Genomic DNA, 25168 nt, shown 5'->3' on the forward strand with positions numbered 1-25168 from the left:
CAAGTGGAGGAGGCTGGTGGTGCTTGAGATCAGCTGTGGGCCCTTTAGACCCTGAGGGTTTCCAGACAAGAGAGGTTCCAGGGGAGTGGGGCTGTGAACAAGAGGCCAGTACTAGAGCTGATACCCCCTACCCTGCCATCAGTCCAGGGGAAGGGGTGGGGCTGCCTGACCTAGATTTCTAAGAGCACCAGATGTGTCTTCAGGAAGCTGCCTCTCACCCTGTGACCTGTCTGGCCTTGTGCCGTCTGCTCAGGCAGAACAGCCTGAACCAGTCTGTGTGGTTGAGAGAGGCCACGGAGGGAAAGGGCCTGCAAACAAACAAGACCTTCTTGGAAGCGCCTCTGAGCCTCCCCAAACCTGGTCACTCTGCCAATGTAGGGAGGGTCACAGGCAAGTGCTGGGTGAACCCCACCCCAAAGTGTGATTACATGTCAACAGCAGGCCTTACTGTCCCAATATGGTCCATGGGAGCTGGGCCTGAGCTGCTGAATCAGAATCTGCACCAACTTGACCTTTGAGGCTCTGTTTGCATGTGATATGTGAGAACCGGCCCAGAGACGACACACTGCATTGGGGAAACAGATGGTGGGGTTTCAATACCAAGCTTGGTGGGCTGGGAGTAGCTTTTTCCAACCCCAAAGTCACCACTTTTAGCTGACAGGGACTCCACTCTAAGAGAGGTCAAAGAGGCACTGGGGAAAGACTGACACACAGGAATCTGCAGGAGACTGTCTCAAAGTCCCTGCAGCTCCTGCCAGTGTCTGGATCAGGTACCAGGAGGATGGCATTCAAGTTTCAGGCCCACTTCACTCTGAGCAAGGCTAGCAGCTGCACTCGGGGCTCAGTTTCCTCATCAGATGGCACCACCTCCAGTGGCCAGAGAGGAGAGTGCATGGGAGAGAGGTAGAGCCAGACAAATGGCTCCTTGTTTCCTTTGGTCCACCCATTGAGATAATCTACACCAAAGTTTACAGAGCTATGGGCACCGGGCTACGGTCACAGCACCCAGATGGGTCTGTGTCCTTGGGGACCTCACCCGGCCAAGGTGTGGCGTGAATGTCTGTCTCTACAGGGCTGCAAGCATTCCCAGGGTGCCCAGCGAGGTAGACAGTGTTGATTTTTGCCACCCCCCCAGCATTGTTTTAGCCCCCAATTGAGCCATGTCTGAAACAAGGCCTTTGCAATCACATAAGTCAGTAAACCTTTTTATTAGTAAGTCAGTCTGGATAGGGTTTCTGTCATTGCAATTGAAGAATCCTAACAGAAAACACTAATTTCATTGGCTGCAGGGAGAGATGGGGACAGGATATAAAGAACTGGAAGGAAGGAAGACAGGCAGAGTCCTTATCAGGCTGCCCTAGGCAGCAGTTCTCTTGCCTGGCTTAGGTGAGTACCCACACCTGGACTGGCAGGGCCAGGTGGGCACCAGCATGCTGCTGGGCTGGCCTTGGTTTCCTGAAGGCATCCCTTAGATTCATGCTCTTCCATGGGGTAGGCTTGTCCAGGGGTGTTAGGGTGAGGTTCTGCAGCTCAGGCCTTGATGCAGTGGACCCTCACTATCATTCTGTTTTCCCTTTGTGTTCTTTACCCCCCTCTGGCCCCTAAAGCCTGGGGCACCCCAGGTGGTATAATTCAAGGGGTTGTCTGGAGCTGCAGCTGTAGCACGTAGAGTTGAAAATGGCATTTATTCCTAAGAGGTCTAAGTGTTCTGGGGCTTGTTAAAAGGAAAGTAGAACTGAGTGGACCTAAAGGAATGCCAATGTTCAGCAAAAGGCACTGGGAATCCCGAGGGAAAGAGCCATCCCTACCTCTGCCCACCATGGGGCAAGGTCCCAGGGTGCCAGGCAGCTCAGGAACTGACCTCTTAGGGGCCTGAGCAATGGAGCTGGCTTGGATGCAAAAGTTCTGCAGGCCAGGGTCAGCTGTGGAAGGCTGACCAGGAGACACCTGAAGTGTAGAACTCCACGTGGCTGGGCCAGTCACCATCCCTACTGCCCTCCCTGTCCTCATCGGAGTCGTCGTCATCTCCACTGGATGCCCCACAGAAAGCCCCACCCAGATGGGCCAGCTGTCCTGGGGAGCCCCTGTCCTGTTCTGCCTCTTCCTCCTTCCGCTTCTGGGCAGCCAGCTCTCGGTAGCAGAGGCTGCACACCCGCAGCGGCTTAGGTGAGAGGCGGGGTAGCAGGAAGCGCTCTCGGGAGCACTCAGCACAGACCACGAAGCCACACTTGCGGCAGTGGTGGCGACGGGTTAGGGCCGAGAAGCGTGTCTGTGTGCAGCGCATGCAGATGTCCGTGGCCTTGTCAGGGATCCAGGGTGCTGCATGCTCTGTGGTGGGCTGGCGGCCTGTGGCCAGCAGCTGCCGCCGCACACACTCCTCAATGTGACTGATCCACTCCTGGCGCTCTGTAGTGGAGGCAGCTGACACCACAAAGGACTTCTTGGCTGTCTTGATCATCCAGCGGTTCTTGGCCTGCAGGGTCTCTGGCAGTGGCTCCAACGTCACCTCCTCCAGTGGAATGATATGCTGGCTGCGGTACTTGCGCTTGTTGAGCACGATGCTGCCATACACCAGGATGTCATTGAAGAGGAAGAAGATGCGTGGTTTGGCCTTCTTGCGGCACTCCTTGGTCAGCACGCCCTCACCTAGCAGCACCCGGCCTGGCAGGGCCAGTGGCTGCCCTGATGCCCCAAAGCAGCTCTCCACTGCTGCGATCCGCTGGCTGTTGATCTCTGTGTTGGCCAAGTGGTCCACCATCTTCTCCAGTGGCTCAGCTGTGGGAGACAGACGAGGAGGCGTCAGCATGCCCAGGCATAGCTGTATTGGGGTACTGAGGATCAGAGTCACACTGCTCACCCTCAACTCTTCAAACCAGACAACTTATTGTCCTACTGGGCCCCAGCAAGCCCGCCTGTCTAGCCACCCAACCATAGAAACTCACCACCCCAGAAGCCAGCCCTGATATGAGGGGTATAAGAAATTATGCTGAGGTAGCTGCATATGATGGCTCACACCTGTAATCCCAGCTGAGGAGCAGAGGCTGAGGCAGGAGGATTACAAGTTCAAAGCCAGTCTCAGCAACTTAGCAAGTTTCTAAGCAACTTAGCAAGACCCTACCTCAAAATAAAAAGTAAAAAGAGGGCTGGGGATGTAGCTCAGTGGTTAAGCACTCCTGAATTCAATTCCTGGTACCAAAAAAAGAGGGGGAAGAAAAGAAAGAAAAGAAATTATCCAGAGGTGATGAGGAATTCCCCAATAAGAGGACTATAAAGGCCAGTCAGGGATGGAAGGCAGCCATGAATGGGCCACTCGGCAGGCTACTGCTGTGGGCAATGGAGGATCAGTGCCTACTGGGGGATCTTAGAAGATAGGGTGAACATGCTTCAATAGGGTTCACCAGGGACAAAAGACTAAGAACCTGGGAGAGTTACCAACTTCTGTCAGCTGTTCCCAGGGCATCAGGAAGGATGCAGATACACATACTGGAACAATGCATCCCAGGCACATGGTGGTTTGGGATCCCAACCAATCACAGACCTGCAACTGCCTCATTGATTCAGTGGTTACCACCATTATCACAGGTACCAGGTGCTGAGTGCTCCCTCCATGCCAAGCATGACTTTATCTCAGTTCTTATACAAACCCTAGAAGGTAGGTTACCTTTCCATTTATAGGAGGGAAACAGATTGCTAGTAAGTGGGGGGGGGGGGCATATATCTGGCACCACACCCAGCCTTCCACCATGGGGTGTGAAGACCACCTGAGCCCCTGTGCTCAAGCACCAAACAGTAAGTGTTGGTGGCCTGGGAGCTCATCACAGCTCCATTCACACACCTTCCCTCTGAGCCCATCAGACTTACAGCTCTGGAGACCAGCTGAATGCTGTCACTCTCTAGGCCAAGCCTTTGGTCCTGGCCTCTTGACTGAGCTACAAACATGGATTTCCTCCGGTCCATCTAATAAGTTCCTCAAATTCAGCTCAGTTTTCCCCAAAGCCTGTTGCTCTCAGCTCTTCTTCATAGTTGGAACCACCATTCACCAGTGTTTCAAACTCCAAGTCTAGAACTCAGTCTTTAATCTCCTTTGTACCATGAGCATTCAACCCATGAGTGAGCCTCATCATCTTCATCTTGCAAATCCAGCCAAGTCAGCACACAATGCTACCACTGTGTTGACAGCAAGGTGCTTCTGTCTGGAACAGACCATAACAGCTTCTTCCTGTGACCAGCTCTTAGTTCCCATCCCCCTTTCAGAAAGGTTCTCCCTGAACCCCAGTTCAGACAGCCTCTCCTCCAGCCAAGGACAGGGAATGGAAGACTGGGGTCTGAGGGTTAAATTTGGTTCACAGCCTGTTTTTATAAATAAAGTTTTATTGGAACACAGCCATGCTCATTTATCCGCCATGGTCTATGGCAGCTCTCATGCTGCAATGACTGAGTAGTGGTGATAGAGACCATATGGTTTCAAAGCCTAAAATATTTACCGTCTGGCTTTTTACAGAAAAAGTTCACTGATGCCATTATCATTATCATTACTATTATTATTTTGTCTCCACATCAGGACCTGGTCTTTTCTCGTCTATTCATTATTTGCTTATGTATTTTCTGTGTCCCCCACTTAATTTTTAGCTCCATAAGAAGACTTTTCTTGTTTACTGTTGTGTCACCAATTCTTGAAGGTGTGTCCTTGCACACAGTAAGTACTCAATAAGTGAGTGGCAAATGACTCAACCTTTCTAAAGCTCCTGAAGACCACTACATGTGATTCAACTGCAAGGGAAGCAGATGAGAGCTGACCTCATATGCATGTCCTTGGCCTTGCTGATCACAAACATACTATTTCTGAGTCACCAAGCTGCAATTCTATAAGTCAGACCACCTGTGGGAATCCAGAGCAGGGCCTTAATATGGGGGCTGGAGGCATTGTGCAAGAAGAAATGCTGGGTCCCTTGAGTCATGTTTTACTTGCCTCTTCAAGTCACAAGATGCCCTGAAAAGTGCTGCCCACACCACCTTATATAAGAACTGCTATTTTTAGTTTGGAAACCTAGAGGATTATCAGTGACACTCTGAGCCATTCTGCCATGACTGAGCACCAGATCCCTGGCTGATGGACAATTTTGCAAAACAAGAACCATATCTCTTAACATTTCAGAGTGCCACCTCCAAGTTTCATCAGGCTGTGGGCTGGGAGCCCTGGGATGGTTTGGATAATTTCTCTACATAAATGAGTCAGAATAGAGCAGAGGAGGGAGACTCAAAAAGGACAGTGACTGCTGTGTGGCAGTGACAATTGAAGTCCCTTATGAGCAAGGTCTATCCAAACAATGGATATGCAGATCAAAATGAGCTAATGGAAACACATAAAGAGTGGGAAAAAGGCAACCTTCAGAACAGTATATATCATGGGACACCAGCTGTGCAGAAGCTGCATAACATCTAAAAAGTTGTTTGGTTTTTTTTTGCCAGACATGCTCAAGTTACTTTTTTAAAAAAATTTTAATTTATTTTTTTACTTATATATGACAGAGGAATGCATTACAATTCTTATTACACATATAGAGCACAATTTTTCATATCTCTGATTGTATACAAAGTATATTCACACCAATTCGTGTCTTTTTACCTGTACTTTGGATAATAATGATCATCACATTCCATCATCATTAATAACCTCATGCCCCCTCCCTACCCCTCCAACCCCTCTGCCCTATCTAGTCTATTCCACACCAGTATGCATTCCCTCTCCACTATGCACAGGTTCCAATTTCAGCCACATCCTCAACCACCACTTGGTTGTTTATTAAAGTTTTTAAGAAATGCATGGGCCATCCAAAGATGAGGCTCCGCCTCATTAGGATGGCTACTATTTAAAAATAATAACAAGTGGTGGTGAGGATGTGGAGAAATTGGAAACCCTGTGCACTGTGGGTGGGAATGCATACTGGTGTGGTGTCTATGGAAAACAATATGGAAGTTCCTCTAGAAATTAAAAATAGAATTACCATCTGATCCAGGAATCCTACTTCTGGGTTTCTATCCAAAAGGACTGAGAGCAGAGACTTGAAGAAATATCTCACTCCCATACTCAACGCCATCATTCACAATAACCAAGAAGTGGAAGCAACCCAAGTGCCCTCAGCAGATGAATGGGTAAACATAACGTGGTCCATACATATAATGGAATATTATTTGGCTTTAAAAAGGAAGGAATTTTAATACATGCTACTGCATGAATGAATCTGGATGATATGAAGTGAAATAAGATAGTGATAAGATAGCAAATATTGCAGGATTCCACTTAGATGAAGTATCTAAAGTGGTCAGATTGGTAGACAGAAAACGGTTGCCAGGGGTCATGGGCATTGTGGGAGTTTCTGATGGGCCAGAGTTTCAATTTTAAAAGATGAAAAAGTTCATTTTTTTCACAACAGTGGAAATATTTAACAGTACAGAACCACACATTTAAAAATGATTAAGATGGTAAAATAAAACCAAGGCCAGGAGAAAGTGACCTTGGGGAAGGGGATCTAGATGTGACCAGGAATGGGGTGGGGGTGTCCTCACATAGGATTTCACCTTTATCTGTGTTTTATTTATTTTGTTAGAAAAAGGCAGCAACAGGGGCTGGGGATGTGGCTCAAGTGGTAGCGCGCCCGCCTGGCATGCGTGCGGCCCAGGTTCGATCCTCAGCACCACATACAAAACAAAGATGTTGTGTCTGCCAAGTACTAAAAAATAAATATTAAAAAAAAAAAAAAGATCTTTAAAGAAAAAAAAAGAAAGAAAAAGGCAGCAACAAATGTGATGAAATCCAATACCCATCAATTCCAGAAAGTAAAAACATTTTTTTTTTCATTTTAATTTTAAAGTCCTTCAAAAGAATAAAATCACAGGACAGCATCTGGATCAAGTTCTGGGTTCTACAGGCTGGAGACAGTGAGTGGAGCCAGGCAGGCCTCTCAACGGGACACTAGGCTGAGTCTGGCAAGGAGATGGCACAGCATAGGGACCTGGGCATCTGTGGGAGATGCCAGGAGCCCTGAAGAAGGAAGGCCACGTTTCCCCTCAGTACCCCGGTGTGTCAAGAAGTCTGGTGCCAGCAGAACCCTGCCACCGGTCTAGAACAAAGCCTAGCACATTCAGTGTGGAGTCAGAGTGGCTCTGAGCTGGGAGGACAGGAGGCTCTTACCCAGCCCTGTGCACTCCAGAGGCTGGCTTGCCCAGGTCCACCTCCCACAGACACAGCCCACAGAGGAAGTGAAGAGCAGTACTGGGGAGGGCAGAGCTGTGGGCGGAGGTGTCTAGCTGCTGGCAGCAAAATGTGGGCCATGAAGGGCAGGATTATCTGGTGCTAGATGAAAGGGGCCTGGGCCCAAGCTGTCCTGTCCCCACACACTGAACACAGCAGCCAGAGGGGTCTCATGCCCCTCTCCTCTGTGAGTCTACAGAGGGTCCGAGGCTGGGCAGGGGACCAGGCACACAATGTCCTCTCTGGTGGCTCCCCAACATTTGCCCACACTCCTGATGCAATCGTAGCTTCATGCACTGATTAAATGTGGCCTGATGGCTTTTCATGGTAAATAAGCAGCCCTGAGTCTTTTATATTGTTCTTGCCAGAGAAGTAAACCACCCTCAGGATAGAGGAGGAGAGAGCTGAGTCCTGTCCCATTCACTTAGGACAAGTCGGCCTCAGGAAGACAATGAAAATGGACCCTTCTGGCAGCATTTCGACCTTGGAAAATAATTGTGCCAACCCCAGCTTGGCACCCAGGCCACTGACAGAGGGACTGACACTGCTGCAGGGTCAGGGAGTCTGGTAGACAGGGCAATGAGCAGACTTACATCGTCCCTGGAGGTTCAGAAGGGTGAGGGCTCTGGGCTCTGTGATCCCACCACTTTAACAAGGGCTGAAGGTGCTCACAGTGAGTGCTAGGCTTGGGAGCCACATCCTGAGAGTCACAGGATGGCTGTGGATTCTGTGTGGCCAGCGCTCTGTGCATGATAGTTGAAGAGTGATGAGAAATCTAAAATGGGGAACTGAAAATCCATACCAAATCTGGCCCTCTGGCAGCTTTTCCAAATACAGTTGTTTTAGAACACAGCCATGTGCAACACACTGTATGGCTTGCAAAACCTAAAAATATTTACTGTCTGGACCTTTATAGAAAAGGTTTGCTTCTCTCTAATTTATACCACCACATACTATAAAATGCATAACATACCTACTCCAAGGATATACCCGACAAACCACACTGGGTTCTGTCCTGATGGAACCCGTCTTCTCCTATTGCCCACTTGGGATATAGTTTTTGAGATTACTGAGACATGTCTGAGGGCCCGAAACCTTGGAAAGTAGTAGCCTTTTGGTCTTTCTCTGGGCTTCCTGACTGGGGCCCCACTGTCCCTGCAGGGACCTCAGCCCCAGCCAGGCCCACCCCACCTGACATTACTTTGTGATGTTTCCTGATATCTTACAAGTGCCATGCACTATACTAGGCATCCCTTATAGCAGGGAGTTAGAGACCAGGCTTCAATAATGTACTTCCTGGTGGGGAAGCCAGACTAGAAGTGACTCCACAAGGTGTTTTCTGAGAGCCAGTGCTAAGTGCTATGCAGAAAAGGTTCTGCAGAGGGATTGGGGCAGGTGGGGATTAGGAAAGATCTGTGAGGAAGTTACCTCACTGCAACCTGAATATAAGGAAGAAGCCAGTCAAAGTCAAAGATCTGAGAAGAGTTTTCTAGTTATAGGAAAAGCTCAAGGTGGAGAGTAAGGGAGCCACAGAGGAAGAAGCAATGGGGCCAGGGTGAAATTTAAGGTCACAGGGGCCAGCAGGGGCCAGCAGGGGTCATCCTGCAGGCCTACAGATCAAGGTGAGAATTTGATTTTTCTCCAAGTGCATGAGGGGAAGCCCAAGATCCAAGTTTCCTCTCCTTCCAGAGGGGCTGCCCCTCAGCTTTGTCCAGCCCTGTGCTTTCTAGAAAGTTCTCCAGGAAAAGACTAGTAATAAGGAAAATGAACTGAAGGTGCCATTTAGGCAGTGCCCACAGCTTGCCAAGCACAAGTTAAGCACATTACATGTATTATCTTATTTAATCCTCACAAAAGGCCAGTTAGAGAAGTACCACCCACTGGAACTACCATCACTGCCCAAAGTCCTTGTGAGTGGCCAGGGAGCCCAAATTAAAAAGTGGCCAAAACAGCCCTGAACTGCTGAAGGGTGCTTTCAATCAAGACAGAATCAGAAATCCTGAAGTCCAGAGACTGGGGCTCCTCTCCAGATGCCTGACCTTTCCATTTTCAACACTCACACCTGAAAAGGTTCATCAGCTTGGATGGGTTGTCCCACCCTCCAGGTCGCACTGGCAAAACCTCCTTCCTTCCTTGGGGGTGGGACGGTTTGCAGAGGTCCCTTTGCTCTGCTGTGCTGCCCTGTCCCTGTCTTGGCAGCCCTGGTAGGATAGGCCGGATGCAGGCTGAAGTCAGTCATCTCAGCTGACAAACGTCAGTGGGAATTACCTGCCAAACAGAGGCTGACCCCAGTACTAATCCTCCCACCGTCTTGACCTCCACCCTCCGCTGGTGAGATAACAGCTTTGTTCAAATTCCAAAAGCCTTTCCCTCCGGCAGTGGAGAAAAAGTTTCAGGGTGACTCCAAATTTCAGTTTTCCCACCTGCCAAGAGGGCTGGTGACACATCTCCCCTATCCTTCACGAGTTCCACGGAAAGGAAAGCAGACTCCCCAGGCCATTTCTGCCTCTGTGGGTCGGCCTCAATAACTTCCTTTGACAATTCCCACCAAGAGTCACAAACTCAAACCCGTCAGGGGCCAGGTGTCTCCTAAATATGAGGCCAGCGAGAACCCAGACCGTCTGGCAAGCACTGCCACTCTGCTCTCCTCCCATCCCACCCCTACCCCACCCCCGTAGCAGTCCCAGCCACGTCTCTTGTACCCTCAGATCGAGGTCAAGAAGTGCGGCCGCAGAGGCGGCATGAGGACATAACTTCGCAAAACATTACCAGACGGCGGGTGTTCTGAGATTTCCTGCAGTACCAGGGTGCGCTGGGACGCCCCAACTCTCATGCCTCCCGCAACGCCGCGCCCCCACACCCGTACCCTACCTGCCCTCACCCTCAACCGTGGAGAGGCTACAAGCCCTGCCCTGCAAGCAAGCGGTGAGCCTCTGCTCGGGCCAGAGTCCAAGGAGCCCTGGATGCGCGCCGTGCCCCGCCCGCCTAAGCCCGGGAGCCACCAGGACTTAGCAGCCCCGGGAATCAAACAGCGTGAAGGCGACAGGAGGAAAGCCCACCTACTCCGCAAGCCATACCCGGGCCGGGGTTTGGGTGAAGGCTTACCTCCTCGGCCGGCCAGGGGCTCCGCGCGCCCCACGCCCCGCGCCCTGCAGCGAGATGGCCCAGCAGCCCGGCCCGCCAGTCCGCTCTCTGCCGCTGTGTGGGGCTGGCCAGCTCCGGCCCATTGCCGCGCTGCCCACGTCTCTGCGTTGCAACTCCCTTGACACGCCCTCTCGCGGGCAGCTCGACCTATCGGAGCCACGGAGCACAGACGAGGGCGGAGCCAGCGCGAGTCTCCGAGAAATGTGCGCGAGTACCCGAGAAAAGTGTGCAACTTGGTCTGCGGTCAGCGCTCGCGGCAGGCCGGCCTTGGGGGCTGCCTTCCCAGTTTGCACCCCACTTCACCGGTTTCCCTTTCTTCTTGTCGCCTCACTCCACACTCGGACAGCTGGCACCCGGCTGGAGACTCAGTCCAGGGCTCCCGGCCCGGATGTAGAGGGGCCGTCATCGCTGGGTAATGAGGGATGGGACACTGGCAAGAAGGAGTGAGAAGCTCTTTTGGGCAATATCATGATGCCGCTGGTCGTCCCCTGCGTTTCGAAGCTTGTATATAGTCGTCTTTCCCCAGTAACCCTGAGAGATGATCATAATATTAAAAACCAGCAGCATTTTTTAAAAATTCAACTTTTTTATAGTGGCAAATTTCACACACCGAAGGAAGGAATCGTGGTCTCCATGTACCCATCACACGCAGCTGAACGTTAGCAAGTTAGGCCACTCCTTGCTTATCCTGCTTCCTGGCCTCTGCAGACACTCAAAATGAAATGACAAGGCTTCAAGTGGCACATATCTCAGCCTGCTGGTGGCCTCCTCCTAACTCACCCCTCCTACTGGCTTCTTCCAGTTCCTCAGAACCTCAGGGTTCTCCCACCTCCAAGGTCCTTTGCACTTCCTCTGCCTCTATCAGGTCTTACTTCAAACTGGCACCTGCTCAGAGAAGCTTCCCTGGCTCCCAGCGCAGTTCCTTGCTTCATCCACTACCTTCCACTACCTCAGGTAGTTGTCTGTGTTTGTTTACTTTGTTGTTGTTGTTGTTTTCCCCAACCTGAAGTCATGTTTTGGGGTCACTTGTTTACATGTTTGTGGACTGTCTTCCCTACCTGGCTATGAGCCCCAGGAACACCTTGTTCACTCCTCTCTCCAGGCCTGAGATTCAGCCCTTAGTTGGAAAGCTCAATGTCTGTTCTTTCCCTCTAGTTTGTGTTGCCAAATAAGACAGAGCCTGGGCACCTGGAAGAAGAGCAAGAGGTGACAGTTGGAGAAAGAGCTGATCTGGCTCCAGGATCTCGGTGCTGTGGCCAGACTCTCTTCTCAGCTGGGCCTCCATCCTTGAGGGCAGCTAGCAGGCAGGAAGGAGCAAGGTGCCCCGCTCTCCCTGGAGATCTGGGTGAGGCTGTGAGGGAGGCTCAGTGCTGGCCAGAGAAGGGAAAGTGGGGAGGGGAGGAAGAGGGAGAAGGTCAAGAGAAAGAGGAGGGAAGGAGGTGATAAGCACGTGAGAAAGCCACCAGCTGTGGCCTTGGAGAGCCCCCTCATTTATCCCCTGCCCTCCATCCTTGCCATCACCCTCATCAGCAAGTACAGCCTGTACTGAGCATTCAAAAGAAGCCATAGCGTTGAAGATAGACCATGGGATGATCGTGATCCAATGACCTTTCTTTTTGTCCTGCAAAATATTTAAACATTTAAAAATTCAGGATTTAATCATAAAAATTAGGATTTCCATCTTCTCTAAAATGAGAGGGTTTGAAAATGCTGGTTGTCGTCTCCCTGGCAAGCTGTCCCCAGATGGGGTTTGTGTTCTCCCATCCACAACAGTCCTACCAGCCTCTGGGTTTCCCCCCATCCTGCTCTACCCACTCATGTACTCCCTGTGAATAAGCACTTGAATTCATGAGTCCTAGTGATGTAGCTGGACCTGTCCACCATGCAGAGGAGAAAGAGACAATGTCTGAAATCCTACAGCCTGGGTTATAACCCGGAGGGTATTTGGGACATTGAAACACGAGGATGTGCTGTCCCAAATGTACACACTGCTTGTGTGGAGGGGACTTCAGGCCATGCTTGAGGGCTGCCTCGCTGCTCAGATTCTCCACCTCCCTGGCAAGGGAAGGGTGTCCTCAGGGAGAGGTGAAGGTGCCTGGGGTGGAGGTGGCCATGAGAATAGAGGGAGTTGGTCCCTTGTGAAGACAGGGCTACCTTGTTTATAATGGTATGTGGCATCTAACACTGTGCCTGCCACAGAGGGAGCGTCTAGAAAAGGCGAGTTTTTCATGATTCTGGAAAACTAGAGGGAAGGTGCATACCTGTTGGTCCTGGAGTCAGGAGACCCCGTCATTAGTGGTTCAGGGCCCACTTGGGCCTCAGTCTCCTCATCTATCCTCCTTTCCAACTGACATTCTGTGGATCTGAGTGGAGTTCTGGGAAATCCCCTGGAGGCAGCATAAACTGATCCTGCAGCTGTCCACCCTCTTCCCAACGGGGACTGGCTATGGGTGGGGAGACCTGGGTGGAGGGCCTTGCTCCTACAAATAAGAGGAAAAACTTGTGACTCAGGGAAAGGCAGAAGTTGAGTCAGCCAAGCCACAAGCTACGGAAAAAATGAGATTTCCTGGAGTCTTTTTTTACTCCTCTGGTAAGAAGCTCTTTCAGAGGAAAAGCTGGCCTCCAAGTTGAGGCAACTGAAGCTTCACGAAAGCACTTCACGAGGCTCAGGATTCTCAGCTTGGGTGTTTTGGCAACCCCATCTGTGAGAAATGCCAGGAATTTTTATTGCATTGTTTATTAGGTTCTGTCTATGTGCCAAGCACTGTGTGCTGAACACTTTATAGCATTGTGTCTCTCCCCACATTAAACCTGTTCACCCAGCTTTCAGTTTAAGAAACAAACACAAAAGTATTTGGGGGTGAAGTTTCAAAACTAAGACAAATGTTTCAGCAAGAGAGAAAAAAAAAACGAACGGGACAAAATATTAAGAACTGGTAAGTCTAGGTCAGGGGTTGGCAAACGTATTTTACGAAGGGCCAAAAAGTATTTTGGGCTTAGAAAATCAGGGTCTGTGACAACTACTCAGCTCTTATTACAGAGGAAAAGCAGTGCATAAACAAGTGGGTAACTTTTATTGAGGGACCCTGATACTTGAATTTCCTGTAAAGTTCATGTGTTATGAAACATTTTTCCTTTTTTTAAAATTTTTTTCCATCTACTTAGAAATGCAAAAACCACTCACAGGTCACACAAAAAACAGGCCTCAGACTGATGCTTGCCAAACCCTCATCTCTGGCTGTTCATTCCTTGCAACTTTTCAGTTGGCTTGAAAATTTTCAAAACAAAAAGTTGGTTGGGTGGGAGAGTTAACAGAGGTCCCACTGTTTATAACAAGCAGATCTTGCAGCTGACTCTAACTATGTTTGATTCCCAGACTACTCTCTGCTGCCTTCTTGACCAATCATAGATTGAGACCCTGAGTCTCAGAGCCATTAAAATGTGGGATTTGGAAAGATTTCTGTTGAAATGGTTAAGAAGATGAGCTTTAAAGGAGGAAATCCTGAGAAAACTGCAAAACAGATGGGAAAACTGGGATTTCAAAAGAAAATCTTGAGCAAGGAATTGCTAAAGGGGTACAGTGTATTAATTTGAAATCGAGATTGCAACTACCCTCTACCAAGACCTTGAAACTGCAGACTTCCCCTCCCCCACTCACCCCGTCTTCTTGCAATGTCAACATTCATTCCTTTCTGTGTGTGCTTGTCCTGTGTTTATCCTTGTAACTGTCTGCACATCCTTTTCATGTTTGTGGCCATTTCCCATCATGAATTTCCCCCTTGAGGCTCTAACCAGGTCAAAGGGGGAACAAACAAACAGAAAAGAACGCTTTTTGAAAAATGCCCCAGATGGATGAAATAAACATTGCAGGAAAATATGACCTTCAGAGTGTATTAGACACATCTAATTTCTCAAATAGAGGGATCTTTGTCGGCACTGGTTTGACCAAATTCCACCTGGGTTATTCATTCGCTCAACAAATGGTCACTGTGCCTCTTGGTGCCTCTGCCTAAATAATAGATGAATGAGGCCATCTCTGTCCTTGGGTAGGAAGTTCACAGTTGAATAGGGGCAAACCCATGAACACATATTTACCCATAAGAATCAACAGCGCTATTACAGTTTGGATGTGCAGTGTCCCCCAAATGCTCCCGTGTTAATGCAGGAGGTAAAATTATTACTTTGTGAAAATTGTATTCTAATCAGTGATTCGTTTATTTGGTGGGATTAATGATTCGAGTGGATTACTGGGTGGTGACTGTAGGCAGGTGGGCCTGGCTAGAGGAAGTGGATCACTGGGCGGGTAGGGGAGGTGCCTTGGGGATTATATATTTTGTCCCTGGTTCCTTGTGCTGTCTGTCTGCTTCCTGGCTACCATGAGGTGAGCATGCCTGGCCATGATGTCCACCATGCTGTTCTGTCTCATCTTGGGTCCAGAAGCAATGGAGTTGGCCAACCATGGACCGAACCTCTGAAATCATGAGCTCAAAATAAACTTTTCCTCCACTAAGTTGTTTTTTGTCAGGTACTTTGATTATATCCATGGAAAAGTGACTAACAAAGAGCTTGTTCTGAGTAGAGGGCAGGGATCCTCTCAGAAGAGCTCTGTCCTGGTTGGATAATACATCTTAGAGAATCACGCCAGCATTGGAGAGACAATCAGGGGTATCTGGCTGGCAAAGAACTCCTAACCTGCTATCTTTAAAGAAAGAACAAGGATTGTAGGGGCCAGGCACAAGCAAGTTCAGGAGAGAAAAATGCTCAGCACACAGTGGGTGTGAGGGCCAGTGGAAGTTCTCTAGTCGAGGAGTGGTGCTGGGTTGGCTGGCAAAAGGCTTCAAAGGACAGGGATGGGTGATATTTTATTTTAAGTTCCTTGCTGAATTTCTTAGGGAATGCCTAACATTTGGGATATTAACCCAAAGATTTCATGAATCTGTTCCCTTGCTGTTGAGAGCATAAACTATTACTTCTTTGGAGGACAACATATTACATTATATGCACAGACCCAGGGCTGGGTCTATAGCTCGGCTGGTAGACTGCTTGCCTTGCATGCACAAGGCCCTGGGTCTGATCCCCAGCACCATAAATAAATAAATACACAGACCCTTCTGTCCAGCTAGTCCACTTCTAGGAATGTACTCTTAAACATATATACATTCATTCATTGCAGAGCATTGCTTACAGGAGAGAGACAACCCAAATAACCATTAATGGGAGATGGTTAAATAAATTATGGCACATCTATACAGTGAAATGGTTTACCATTGTTAACTAAAGAAAGGAGTCTTTATGTCCTGATGTGAAAGAATTTCTAAGATATTGAATAAAAAAGTAAGCTACGTTAATATATGTGAGTGTGTGTGTGTGTGTGTGTGTGTGTGTGTGTGTGTTTCTACCAATAAAATATTGCTGGCAGAATTCTCAAGAAGTGGGTAATAGTTCTTTCTCTGGAATGGAAAAGGAGTGACCTGGGCTATGAGTAGGAGATTCACATTTCACTGTATACCTCTATGGTTTTCGTGACCTAGCTTATCACATAGAATAGGAGAACAGGATTAATCTGGGTAATCAATAGGCTGTTATGAAAATGACGGGGTGAAACTTTTAAGGCTAGGTCATGGAAGACATTGTGCTTCTGCCTTGTTCTCCTGGCTCTGAGGGGAGCCTGTGGCTTGATCATGAGGATGGACCAGCAGCCCCTAAAGAGAGGCCCACGTGGGAGAAACTCAGGTCTCCTGCCAACGGCCAGTGCCAAGTTGTCAGCTAAGTGAGTGGACTGTCTTAGAAGATCATCCAGCCCCAGAAAGCCCTGGGTGACTGCCACCCAAGCCAACATCTTAACTATGACCTCATGAGATAACCTGTGGTAGAGCCATCCAGCTATGCCACTCCCAAGTTTCTGAGCCACAGAAATCATATGCTATTACAAATGTTTATTATTCCATGTCACTGAATTTTAAGGTAATTTGTTAGTCATCAACAGAAAATAATACATCTCTTTCTATCTCCTCATGGTCTCCTCTGTCCCCCATTGTCACACCCCTTTTGCATTTGTACATGTTTAAATGATGCTGCTGTTGTTCATAATAATTATAATATTAATATAATACATATTATGACCTTGAGTGATTGAAATTTGAGAATATTACATCTGGGTGGATGTGGGGTGAAGAGATGGGACCCACTGCAGGAGCAATGATCCCTGGTTTAGCTAAGGAGGGATTCCACCTAAGTAGTAAAAGAAACGGGGGAGTGATTTCCAGATCTGTGGGTTGGAGGGTACCTGTGCAGGTCTCCCAAAGGCCTTAGGTACAATTTTAAACTAGCTGCTTGCAGGCCCATAGACCCCTTTTTGTTTGGCCAGCACAGTGGATTTTCAAAACTGAACTTGACACTCATCAGAATTGCTAAAATTGTAAATATTGGTGATACCAAGTGTTGACACAGAGCAACTCTAATACATTGCTGGAGAACATATAAATTGGCAATTGCACTGGAAACTCATTTGGTAGTGTCCACTAAACCTAAACACACACTCTCTTGGCCCATAAATTCTGCTCCTAAGAGTAGGAATCCAAGAGAAGAAGGTCACATGTTCAGCACCATACATTTTCAAGATTGTCCATAAAACCTTATTTACAATATCTAAATTAAACCTAACTCAAATGTTCACCAGTAATATAATGGGTAACTAAATAACTGTGTATTCATACAGCACATGGCCTTTCTAAATCAAAAGAGTATGTTACACAAAAGAACATGAATGAATCCCACTGACCGAATGTTGAACAAAAGAAGCCAGATGTAGAGTACTTGCTGGACTAATTGAAATACAAAACTGCAAAACTAATCTATGGTGGTAGATATCAGAATAGCAGTTTCCTCAGAAGTGGGGTGTATTGATTGGGAAAGGAGGAGCGCTACAGGGGGCTAAAATGCTTTTATTTATTCTTGATTTTGGTGATGATTCCATGTGTGTATGCTTAGTAAAAGTGTATAAAACTGTACACTTAAGATTTGTGTACTGTATGTTATGCCTCAATAAAATAAAAGTACCCCCCACCAAATCTGAGCTTGAGTGCTATTAAAGGGCACACTCATCCCATCTCCTCATGGTTCCTTCTGTCCCCTATTGTCACACCCCTTGACTGCCTGGCCTGGGATCTCTGCAGGTAGTTTCCATTTCCTGAAGGAGGTACCTTGTATGATGTTTCCTCTTTTCCCCTGAACTGGGGCCTGAGTGTTTTCCCCTAAGAATCCCTGGAGTCTGGGCTAGGGTCAGAGAAGGGCATATACCATTACTAGGATTTTCTCCCCCACACTGTGCCCAGTCCCCTGACTGGCAGCAGGTGTGAAAATTCAGCCCCTTGTCCAGCTGTGGAAGCATGGTGACTGCCTTTCTGGATCCATGCCCAAGTTCATGCCAAGGCCCTACTTTTCACAGGCTGCTCCCAGTCAGAGTCTGAGCATGGCAGGGAGCTAATTCTGGTGCACTGGCATCTATGAACAACCATTGGCCTGGATAATAAACTCTTAGAATTGCACTGCAGCTTGAGACTTTTCCTGCAGAATTCTTCCTTCCTCCTCTCTTTCCAGATTTCAGACTGGCATGGGTTGAGTGTACTATGTATACTCTTAATATCCAGATATATTTTCTGGCTACTTTGCCCCTCAACAGTGTCCCTCCATAAATCTTCTGTATGTCTGATCCTGTCTGCTTCTTGGGTGACCCTCCCAGGACACAGAAGTACCTTCTCCCACCTCTCAAGACCTCAATCTTTAGACACCTTCAACTCTCTATATACTCTACCTCTGCTCTTCCCTCCCTTTGCTTCCTGTCTCCCAAATCCTCATTTCTCTCCTCTTCTCCAACTGAGGTGACGGAAGAGCTTTAATTCACCAATTGCTTCACATATTAGGGAAATTTTTCCAGAGAGGAAAGCAATCATCTCCTTGATGTATTTAAAATTTAACAAATGAATATTATTTAAAAATAAATACTAGAATCTGAGGTCAGACTGTCTCTTAAAAAAAAAAGAAGAAGAATATCATGGGGCCAGGGTTGCAGCTTAGTGGTTGAGCATTTGCCTTGCATGTGTGAGGCACTGGGTTCGAGCCTCAGCATCACATAAAAATAAGTATATATAACAAAAGTATTTTTAATACAACTAAAAAATAAATATTTTAAAAGAAATAAATAAAACAAAGATATTGTGTCCACCTACAACTAAAAAAAAAATTTTTTTTAAAAAGAATATCAGCTTCTTTAGCCAGAGAAGTTGGGGTTTGTGGGGGTGTGCAATCCTGTTAGAGTGTGTAAACAAGTCAGGATGGCACCTGGCATTTTGCCAGAGGGAGTGGTTTGTGAAGTAACGCCAGCAAGCCATTAAGTGTGGAGATTCCTTATTGGTTGACTGCTGTATCTATTTTATGTTAATTAAGATAAGCTGTGTGGGATGGATAAATACCCCTCCGGTCCTACAATAAACGGCTCCCATTCCTGCTGTATCAATCTACACAAGTTGCTCATCACCCCCCGGTTATTTTGCTGCAGCCGGACTGCGGCACAATCCCACTTCTGAAGTTTGACAGCTTACTGTGTTTTGGGAAATCGTAATAGGAGCGGTAAAAAGGAGATTTTGGATGCTGGCCAAAGTGAAGTGAACCTCCTGAAATATACCTATATATTTCATGATTACGGCTAAAAACTCTTGGCCAGTAACCATCCAAGGACTCTGAAAAATACAAGGCTCAGAATTGGATGTGGAACACGGCATTCAAAATATCCAGGACACAATCCAAAGTTACTGGACATATAAGGACCCAGGAAAATGTGACTGATTCTTAAGGAAAAGACAATCAACAGATGCCAACCCCAAGATGACCCAAATGTTGAAATTACCAAGCACTTTTCAGCAACTATATTTTTTTGCCATTTTTCATAGGGTAAAAGAAAAACACCAGAAATGAATGGAAAGTCCTCAAATCTCATCTTCTACCTTAAGAAATGAAAAACAAGAGCGAATGAAGCCCAAAACAATCAAAAGATAGGAAATAATTAAAAAAACCAACAAGAACAAAATCAGAAAAATTGGAAAATTTTTAAAAAATTGGACAAATCCAAAATGAGTTTTGTTGAAAAGGTCATTAAACTTGATATGTTTCTAGTCAGACAAATAGAGAAAATGGGGAGGATACACAAATGACCAATATAGGAATGCAAGAGGGAATATCACTGCAGACCTATAGACATTAATAAGATAATAAGGGAATCTTATCTATGCCCATAAAACTGCAATATAGATGATAAAGACCAATTTCTTGAAAAACACAAGCTAAAATTTACTTAAGAAAAGGACCAGGAACTGTGGCACACGCCTGTAGTCCCAGCTACAGGGAGGCTGAGGCCAGAAGATTGCAAGTTCAAGGCTGGCTTCAGCAACTTAGACCCTGTCTTAAAATTAAATATATAAATAAATAATGGCTAGGGGTGTAGCTCAGTGGTAGAGCACTTGCTTAGCATGTTACAAGGCCCTGTGTTCAACCCCCAGGACACACATTTGCACATACACACACACACACAAACACACACACACAAATATAACCTGAAAACTATTATAACTGTTAAAAAAATTTTATTTTGTAGTCAATAACTTTCTAATAGAGAAAATTCCATAATGCCAGATGGCGGCAGCAATGATGTCAGTCACCAAATGCAAAAATACAAAAAGAAAATATAATACGAATCCCACGAAATTTCTTTCCGAAAATTTTATAAGACCAGAATATTCTAATACCATAAATAGAAAAGGATAGTATAAGAGAACTACAGAAAAATATCCCTCATAAATATAGATATAAAACACTCAACAGAATATTAGCATCCAATATTCTGCAATATATTTTTTAAAAAATAACAATACATTAGGACCAAGTAGGACTCATCCCAGGAATTCAAAGCAGATTCAACATTAAAATAATCAATCAATGTAATTCACTGTATTGATAGACTAAGCATTGTTCTAGAAATCCTAGCTAGTATAAGAAGCAATAAAAATAAACAAAAGGCATACAAATTGAAAAGAAAAATAAATCTTTCTCTGTTCTCTTATGACGTGACAGTCTGCATAGAAAAATCTCAAAGTATCTACATCTCCCAGAACTAATAAGTGAGCTTAGAGAGCTCACAGGATTAAGATCCATATGCAAACATCAGTTATATTTCAGTATACAAGCAATGAAAAACTGGGAATCAAAAAATTTAAAACAGTACAATTTACAATAGTATCAAAAAATGAAAAGCTTTGATATGCCTAACAAAACACACTCTGGGGTTGTATGCTGAAAACTACAAAACATTGATAAAAGATATCAAAGAAGAGCTAAATAAATGAAGAGCTATAATACATTTATGGATTAGAAGACTCGATATTGCTAAAATTTATAAGCTCTCCAACTTCATCTGTACATTCAATGAAATTTAACAATCAATCAAAGTTCCAGAAAATATTTTCCTAAATATTATCAACCAGTTAATTCTAAAATTAACACAAAAAGATAAAGGAAGTAGAATCATTAAAACATGTCAAAGAAGAACAAAGGTAGAGCACTCATACTATTGTTGTAAAGCCTAGTTACAGAAACAGTGTGGTATTGCCAAAAACATACACACATCTATCAATAGAACAGGACAGAGACCAAAGACACATGAATATGATCAATTAACTTTAACAAGGGCGCACATACTATTAATGGAGGAAGGACAGTATTTTAAACAAATGATTTTGTAATAATTAATTGCATGTGCAGATGCAAAGAAGTGAACCTTGACCTATGATGTCATACCTTATACAAAAATTAGCTCTAAATGGCCAGGTGCATAGTGCATGCCTGGAATCTTAGCAGCTCAGGAGAAGGAGGCAGGAGGACTGTGAGTCCAAGTCAGTTCCAGCAAAAGCAAGGCACTGAGCAACTCAGTGAGACCCTGTTTCTAAATAAATAAAAAACAGGGCTGGGGATGTGGCTCAGTGGGTGAGTGCTCATGAGTTCAATCCCCAGTACCAAAAACAAAACAAAACAAAACAAAAAATTATTAGCTCTAAATGGATCATAAGGTGATATAGCTCAGTGGTAGAATATTTGCCTCGAGTGCATGAGGCACTAGGTTCAATCCCCAACATCAAAAGAAAAAGAAACAAAAAAAGATCATTGACTTAAATATAAAACATTGAACTATAAAATTTACTGGAGGAAATCTTTGTGAAACTCAGCATGGATTAAGCAAGCAAAGGGTACTTAGATAGGCACCCAAAGCACGATTCATAAAGAAGGAATAAAAAGACACATTGAACTTCATCAAAATTAAACTTTTGACCTGTGAAAAATTTACTATTAAAATAAAAGCTCCAGACTAGGAGTACCTGAAAAATCACATATCTGATAAAGTGGGCTCATATCCAGAATATATAAAGAACTCTCAAAACTCAACAAAAAGAGAACAAGAAGACCAGTTTTAAAAGCAGGTTAAGTGTCCCAAAGAAGTTATATGAATAGCAAATAAACAAACATAGAAAGGTGTTCAATATCATTAGACATTATAGAAATGCCAACTAAAACCACATGAGACCTTACCACATACCTAACTAAATGGGTTTTTAAAAAACAAAACAAAACAAAAATATCATGTATGGGTGAATATGCAGAGCAATTGAAACTATCTCTACCATAATGCAAAATGGCACAACTGCTTGAGACATAGGCCATGTCTTATAAAAAGTAAGTATATACTCCCCATATGACCCAGAACTGTCAATCGTGGTTATTTACTCAAGAGAAATAAAAAAGTTTGTTCACACAAAATTCTGTTAACAGATGCTTATATAACAGATTTATTCCTAAAATCAAAAAATTGGAAATGACCCAAATGTCCTGTACGTGGCGAATGGATGCACAAAATAGACTCTATCCATACAATGAAATAAAAAAGACCTCGGCGACAGCAAGGAACAAATTACTGGATGACCCAGCAACAAGGATCAATCTCGTACATCGTGCTAAAAGAAAGACCCCAGACCCCAAGGGCTGCGTACGCTATGTTTATGTTTAAATGAGGTTCTTCATGGAAAGATGGAGGACGTCACTGAGGTTGCCTCTGGTTAGGAAAGGGAAGCCACAGAGGGCGACACAGGGAGAGTTTGGAGAATGATGGAAACTGTAGCCATTTAAAATTTATTCTTTTCTTTCAAGGTTTGATACTTTCAGTCTGTGATACAAACTGAGGATAGAGAGATGATGGGGAAAAGAACACACAAAAGTTACTACTTGCCTAAGGCAAAGAGGGATAAGATAGCTGACCCATGTAGATAGCTTGAAGGGCCAGGGTGGCTTCTGGGGCCAAGGGAGATGGCCTGGTCTACAGGAGAGGGCATGCAAACCACAAGTAAGGGTTGTCTTGTTATTGCAGATGAAGTCTCCCAGGTAAGAGCCACTTTTAGCAATCCGGGTCAGCTGGCAGACACTCAGACCCTCAATCTCTTCTTCTGTAGAAAGATCTTTCCTTGTCAGAAAGGACTGGGGCAGATGTCAGAGAGAAAAGCCTCCGTCTGCATTTGCTATTTATTAATATAAATAGATTTGGATTTCTTTTTACCAAAGGATAGCTTTTCAGAGTCATTCTCATATCTGCAGAGGTCTGTGGTTTCTCTGAATAACCAATTTGAAATGTGCCACAGAAACATATTTGGAGTGGGATATTTTACTCTTCCACAAAACTTTTGTATTTTGATTGTGGTAGCGGTTACACTAATCCATGTGTTTGCCAAAACACATAGAACTTTACCTTAAAATAATATGATTTATTTCAAATTAAAAAAATAAAACAAACACTAATAAAATGTCTATTTTTATTTCTGGTACTGGGGATTGAAGCCAGGGGTATTCTACCCACTGAACTACATTCCCAAGCTTTTTTTATTTTTTGTTTTGAGACAGGTCTCACTGTGTTGTGGAGAGTCACCTCAAACTTGTGATCCTCTTGTTTTAGCCTCCCATGTCACTGGGATTACAGGCACGAGCCACTGCTCCTGGCTAAAATGTACTTTTTGTAATTAAAAATTTCATAGCTTATATTGTAATGCCAGATTCGTGGGATCCCAATAGACCTCCAGGAGCCGAATCCGATGCGATCACACTAGAGTCTTTATTGCAAGCTCGAGCCTGGACTCACAACCGTTTCCAACTCAGCGGTCCAGAGGAGTGAGCCCATTTCTTTGTTCAGTGAGATTTTATTGGTTTTGGGGGATACTCTATGTGTCACAAATCACACAGCAAATCATTTCAAACTGCGGGAAAATCAAACAACAACTCTTAACATTGATTAGCACATTCACTGGCAGGAACAAGTTGGGTAGGGGTGATTGGTTAGTACAAGAAGAGGATTCGTTTGAATGGATTGGTTTAATCCGTGAGGAGTGTACGTGCTAAAGTACATGGTTTCCAACATGTTATCAATCACCAAAACTACTGAGGGGTCATCTGGCATCTTCCCTGTCTCATGCTGATTGGTGGTTGCTAGGGGGTTGCTATGGGTCCTCACCTAGCCTAACTGAGTCAGGGACACCTGGCGCCACAGATCTCTCCTGTTATTTGCAGACAAACAACTCAGCAGGGTGGGTATGTGTCTAGGAGTGCTCTGTGGGTTTTTCCAAGGACAAGGGTCATGCATGTCCCCTCCCTCTGGACAGGCCTTGAGGTAGAAGCTGTTTTCAAAAATGGAGTCACATCAGTTTCTCAATACGAAATTTTTTATATTCCTTTTTACATTGTTGCCTATAAATTGGGATTTGTGTGTGTGTGTGTGTTAGAAAATTGTAATTGTGTTAGAATTTTAAAAGAAATACTGAAATCCAAGAGTCAGAGTTTGATGGCTGCATAGGTCTTAAAGAAGGTTTGGAAAACTTTCAAACTACCTAATTGTTTCTAGAGAAGGGAGGGGGAAAAAAAGAGCACAATTTTCCATTGTTTGAAACTCCGCCCCATATACTCTAGGTAAAGTTCCCCCTCACATCTTCCTAGGGATTCTTCCGCTGTTTTCTAAGATGCCAGGCGTCATGACTTCCTCTTCTTTCCAAAGCCACACAAGGGAATTTCCTGGCTGAGAGGACCCAGGGAGGAAGCTCGATCCCACAGCTTCCCTCCCCCAAACCTTAACAAAACTATAAATCCCCCCAAATCTCACATAACAAAAGAAATAAAACTAGGGGAGGAAAGTTACACAACAGAGGCATAGAAATTACCCTACAAATGTGAGGGCCAAATTCCTGCCAAAAATCTTTCAAAAAGATGCAACTGGAGTTAAAGAAACAAGATTGCAGAAAGACGCCTGGGTTCTCAATGCTGCCTGACCCCTACCTCACCCTCCACCCCTTAAACTGTAAAGGAGAAGAAAGAACCAGAAGACAGCACTGGGGAATATCTTCTAATTATAGGAAAGATAGGAGAATAGACGGTTAGAACAGATACAGAAATGTCTTCCACACCCCTACCATCTCCAGGCTCTCTCTGGAGGTAGGAAAACCCATTGTTTTGGTGTTTTCTGGCTGGAGAGCTCAGCTGGAGGGCACAGAGCCCAATCATGTGGCCAGTTGCTCTAATTTTCTCTAGCCATATACAGGCATTTAGAAAATAGATGACTGCTGTCTGGCCTGAAAACAAGTCAGAACCTCTCTCTACCTCAGGCTGCACAAGACTGATTTCCATTGACGGTGGTGA

At 45.5% G+C, this 25168-nt stretch overlaps 1 protein-coding gene across 3 annotated transcripts; it reads right to left on the bottom strand.

Annotated features, from left to right (window-relative positions):
• Nucleotides 1–1189: 1189 nt before the first annotated feature.
• On the bottom strand, nt 1190–11121 carry Plekhf1 (pleckstrin homology and FYVE domain containing 1). 3 transcript variants are annotated; one of them, XM_076837832.2, is made up of 2 exons: nt 10358–11121; nt 1190–2775 (listed from the first exon to the last, which is right to left on the bottom strand). In XM_076837832.2, exon 2 carries the CDS (start codon nt 2756–2758, stop codon nt 1919–1921), a length of 840 nt encoding a protein of 279 aa, XP_076693947.1. In that variant the 5' UTR covers nt 2759–2775; nt 10358–11121; the 3' UTR covers nt 1190–1918. The 3 variants fall into 3 exon arrangements, with proteins under 3 accessions (XP_076693947.1, XP_076693948.1, XP_076693946.1); XM_076837833.2 differs by lacking the exon at nt 10358–11121 and adding an exon at nt 10134–10174; XM_076837831.2 differs by lacking the exon at nt 10358–11121 and adding an exon at nt 10022–10111.
• Nucleotides 11122–25168: the final 14047 nt, after the last annotated feature.

Source organism: Callospermophilus lateralis, chromosome 18, assembly GCF_048772815.1.
Source record: "Callospermophilus lateralis isolate mCalLat2 chromosome 18, mCalLat2.hap1, whole genome shotgun sequence".
NCBI lineage: Eukaryota > Metazoa > Chordata > Mammalia > Rodentia > Sciuridae > Callospermophilus > Callospermophilus lateralis.

Bases quoted from the DNA above. Each gene is read 5' to 3' on its own strand.
- Plekhf1 (XM_076837831.2), bottom strand. From the start codon at position 10,085: ATGAGAGTTGGGGCGTCCCAGCGCACCCTGGTACTGCAGGAAATCTCA. The intron at 2,776-10,021 runs GTAATGTTTTGC...TGTCTCCCACAG, and splicing joins CTCAGAACACCCGCCGTCTG to CTGAGCCACTGGAGAAGATG.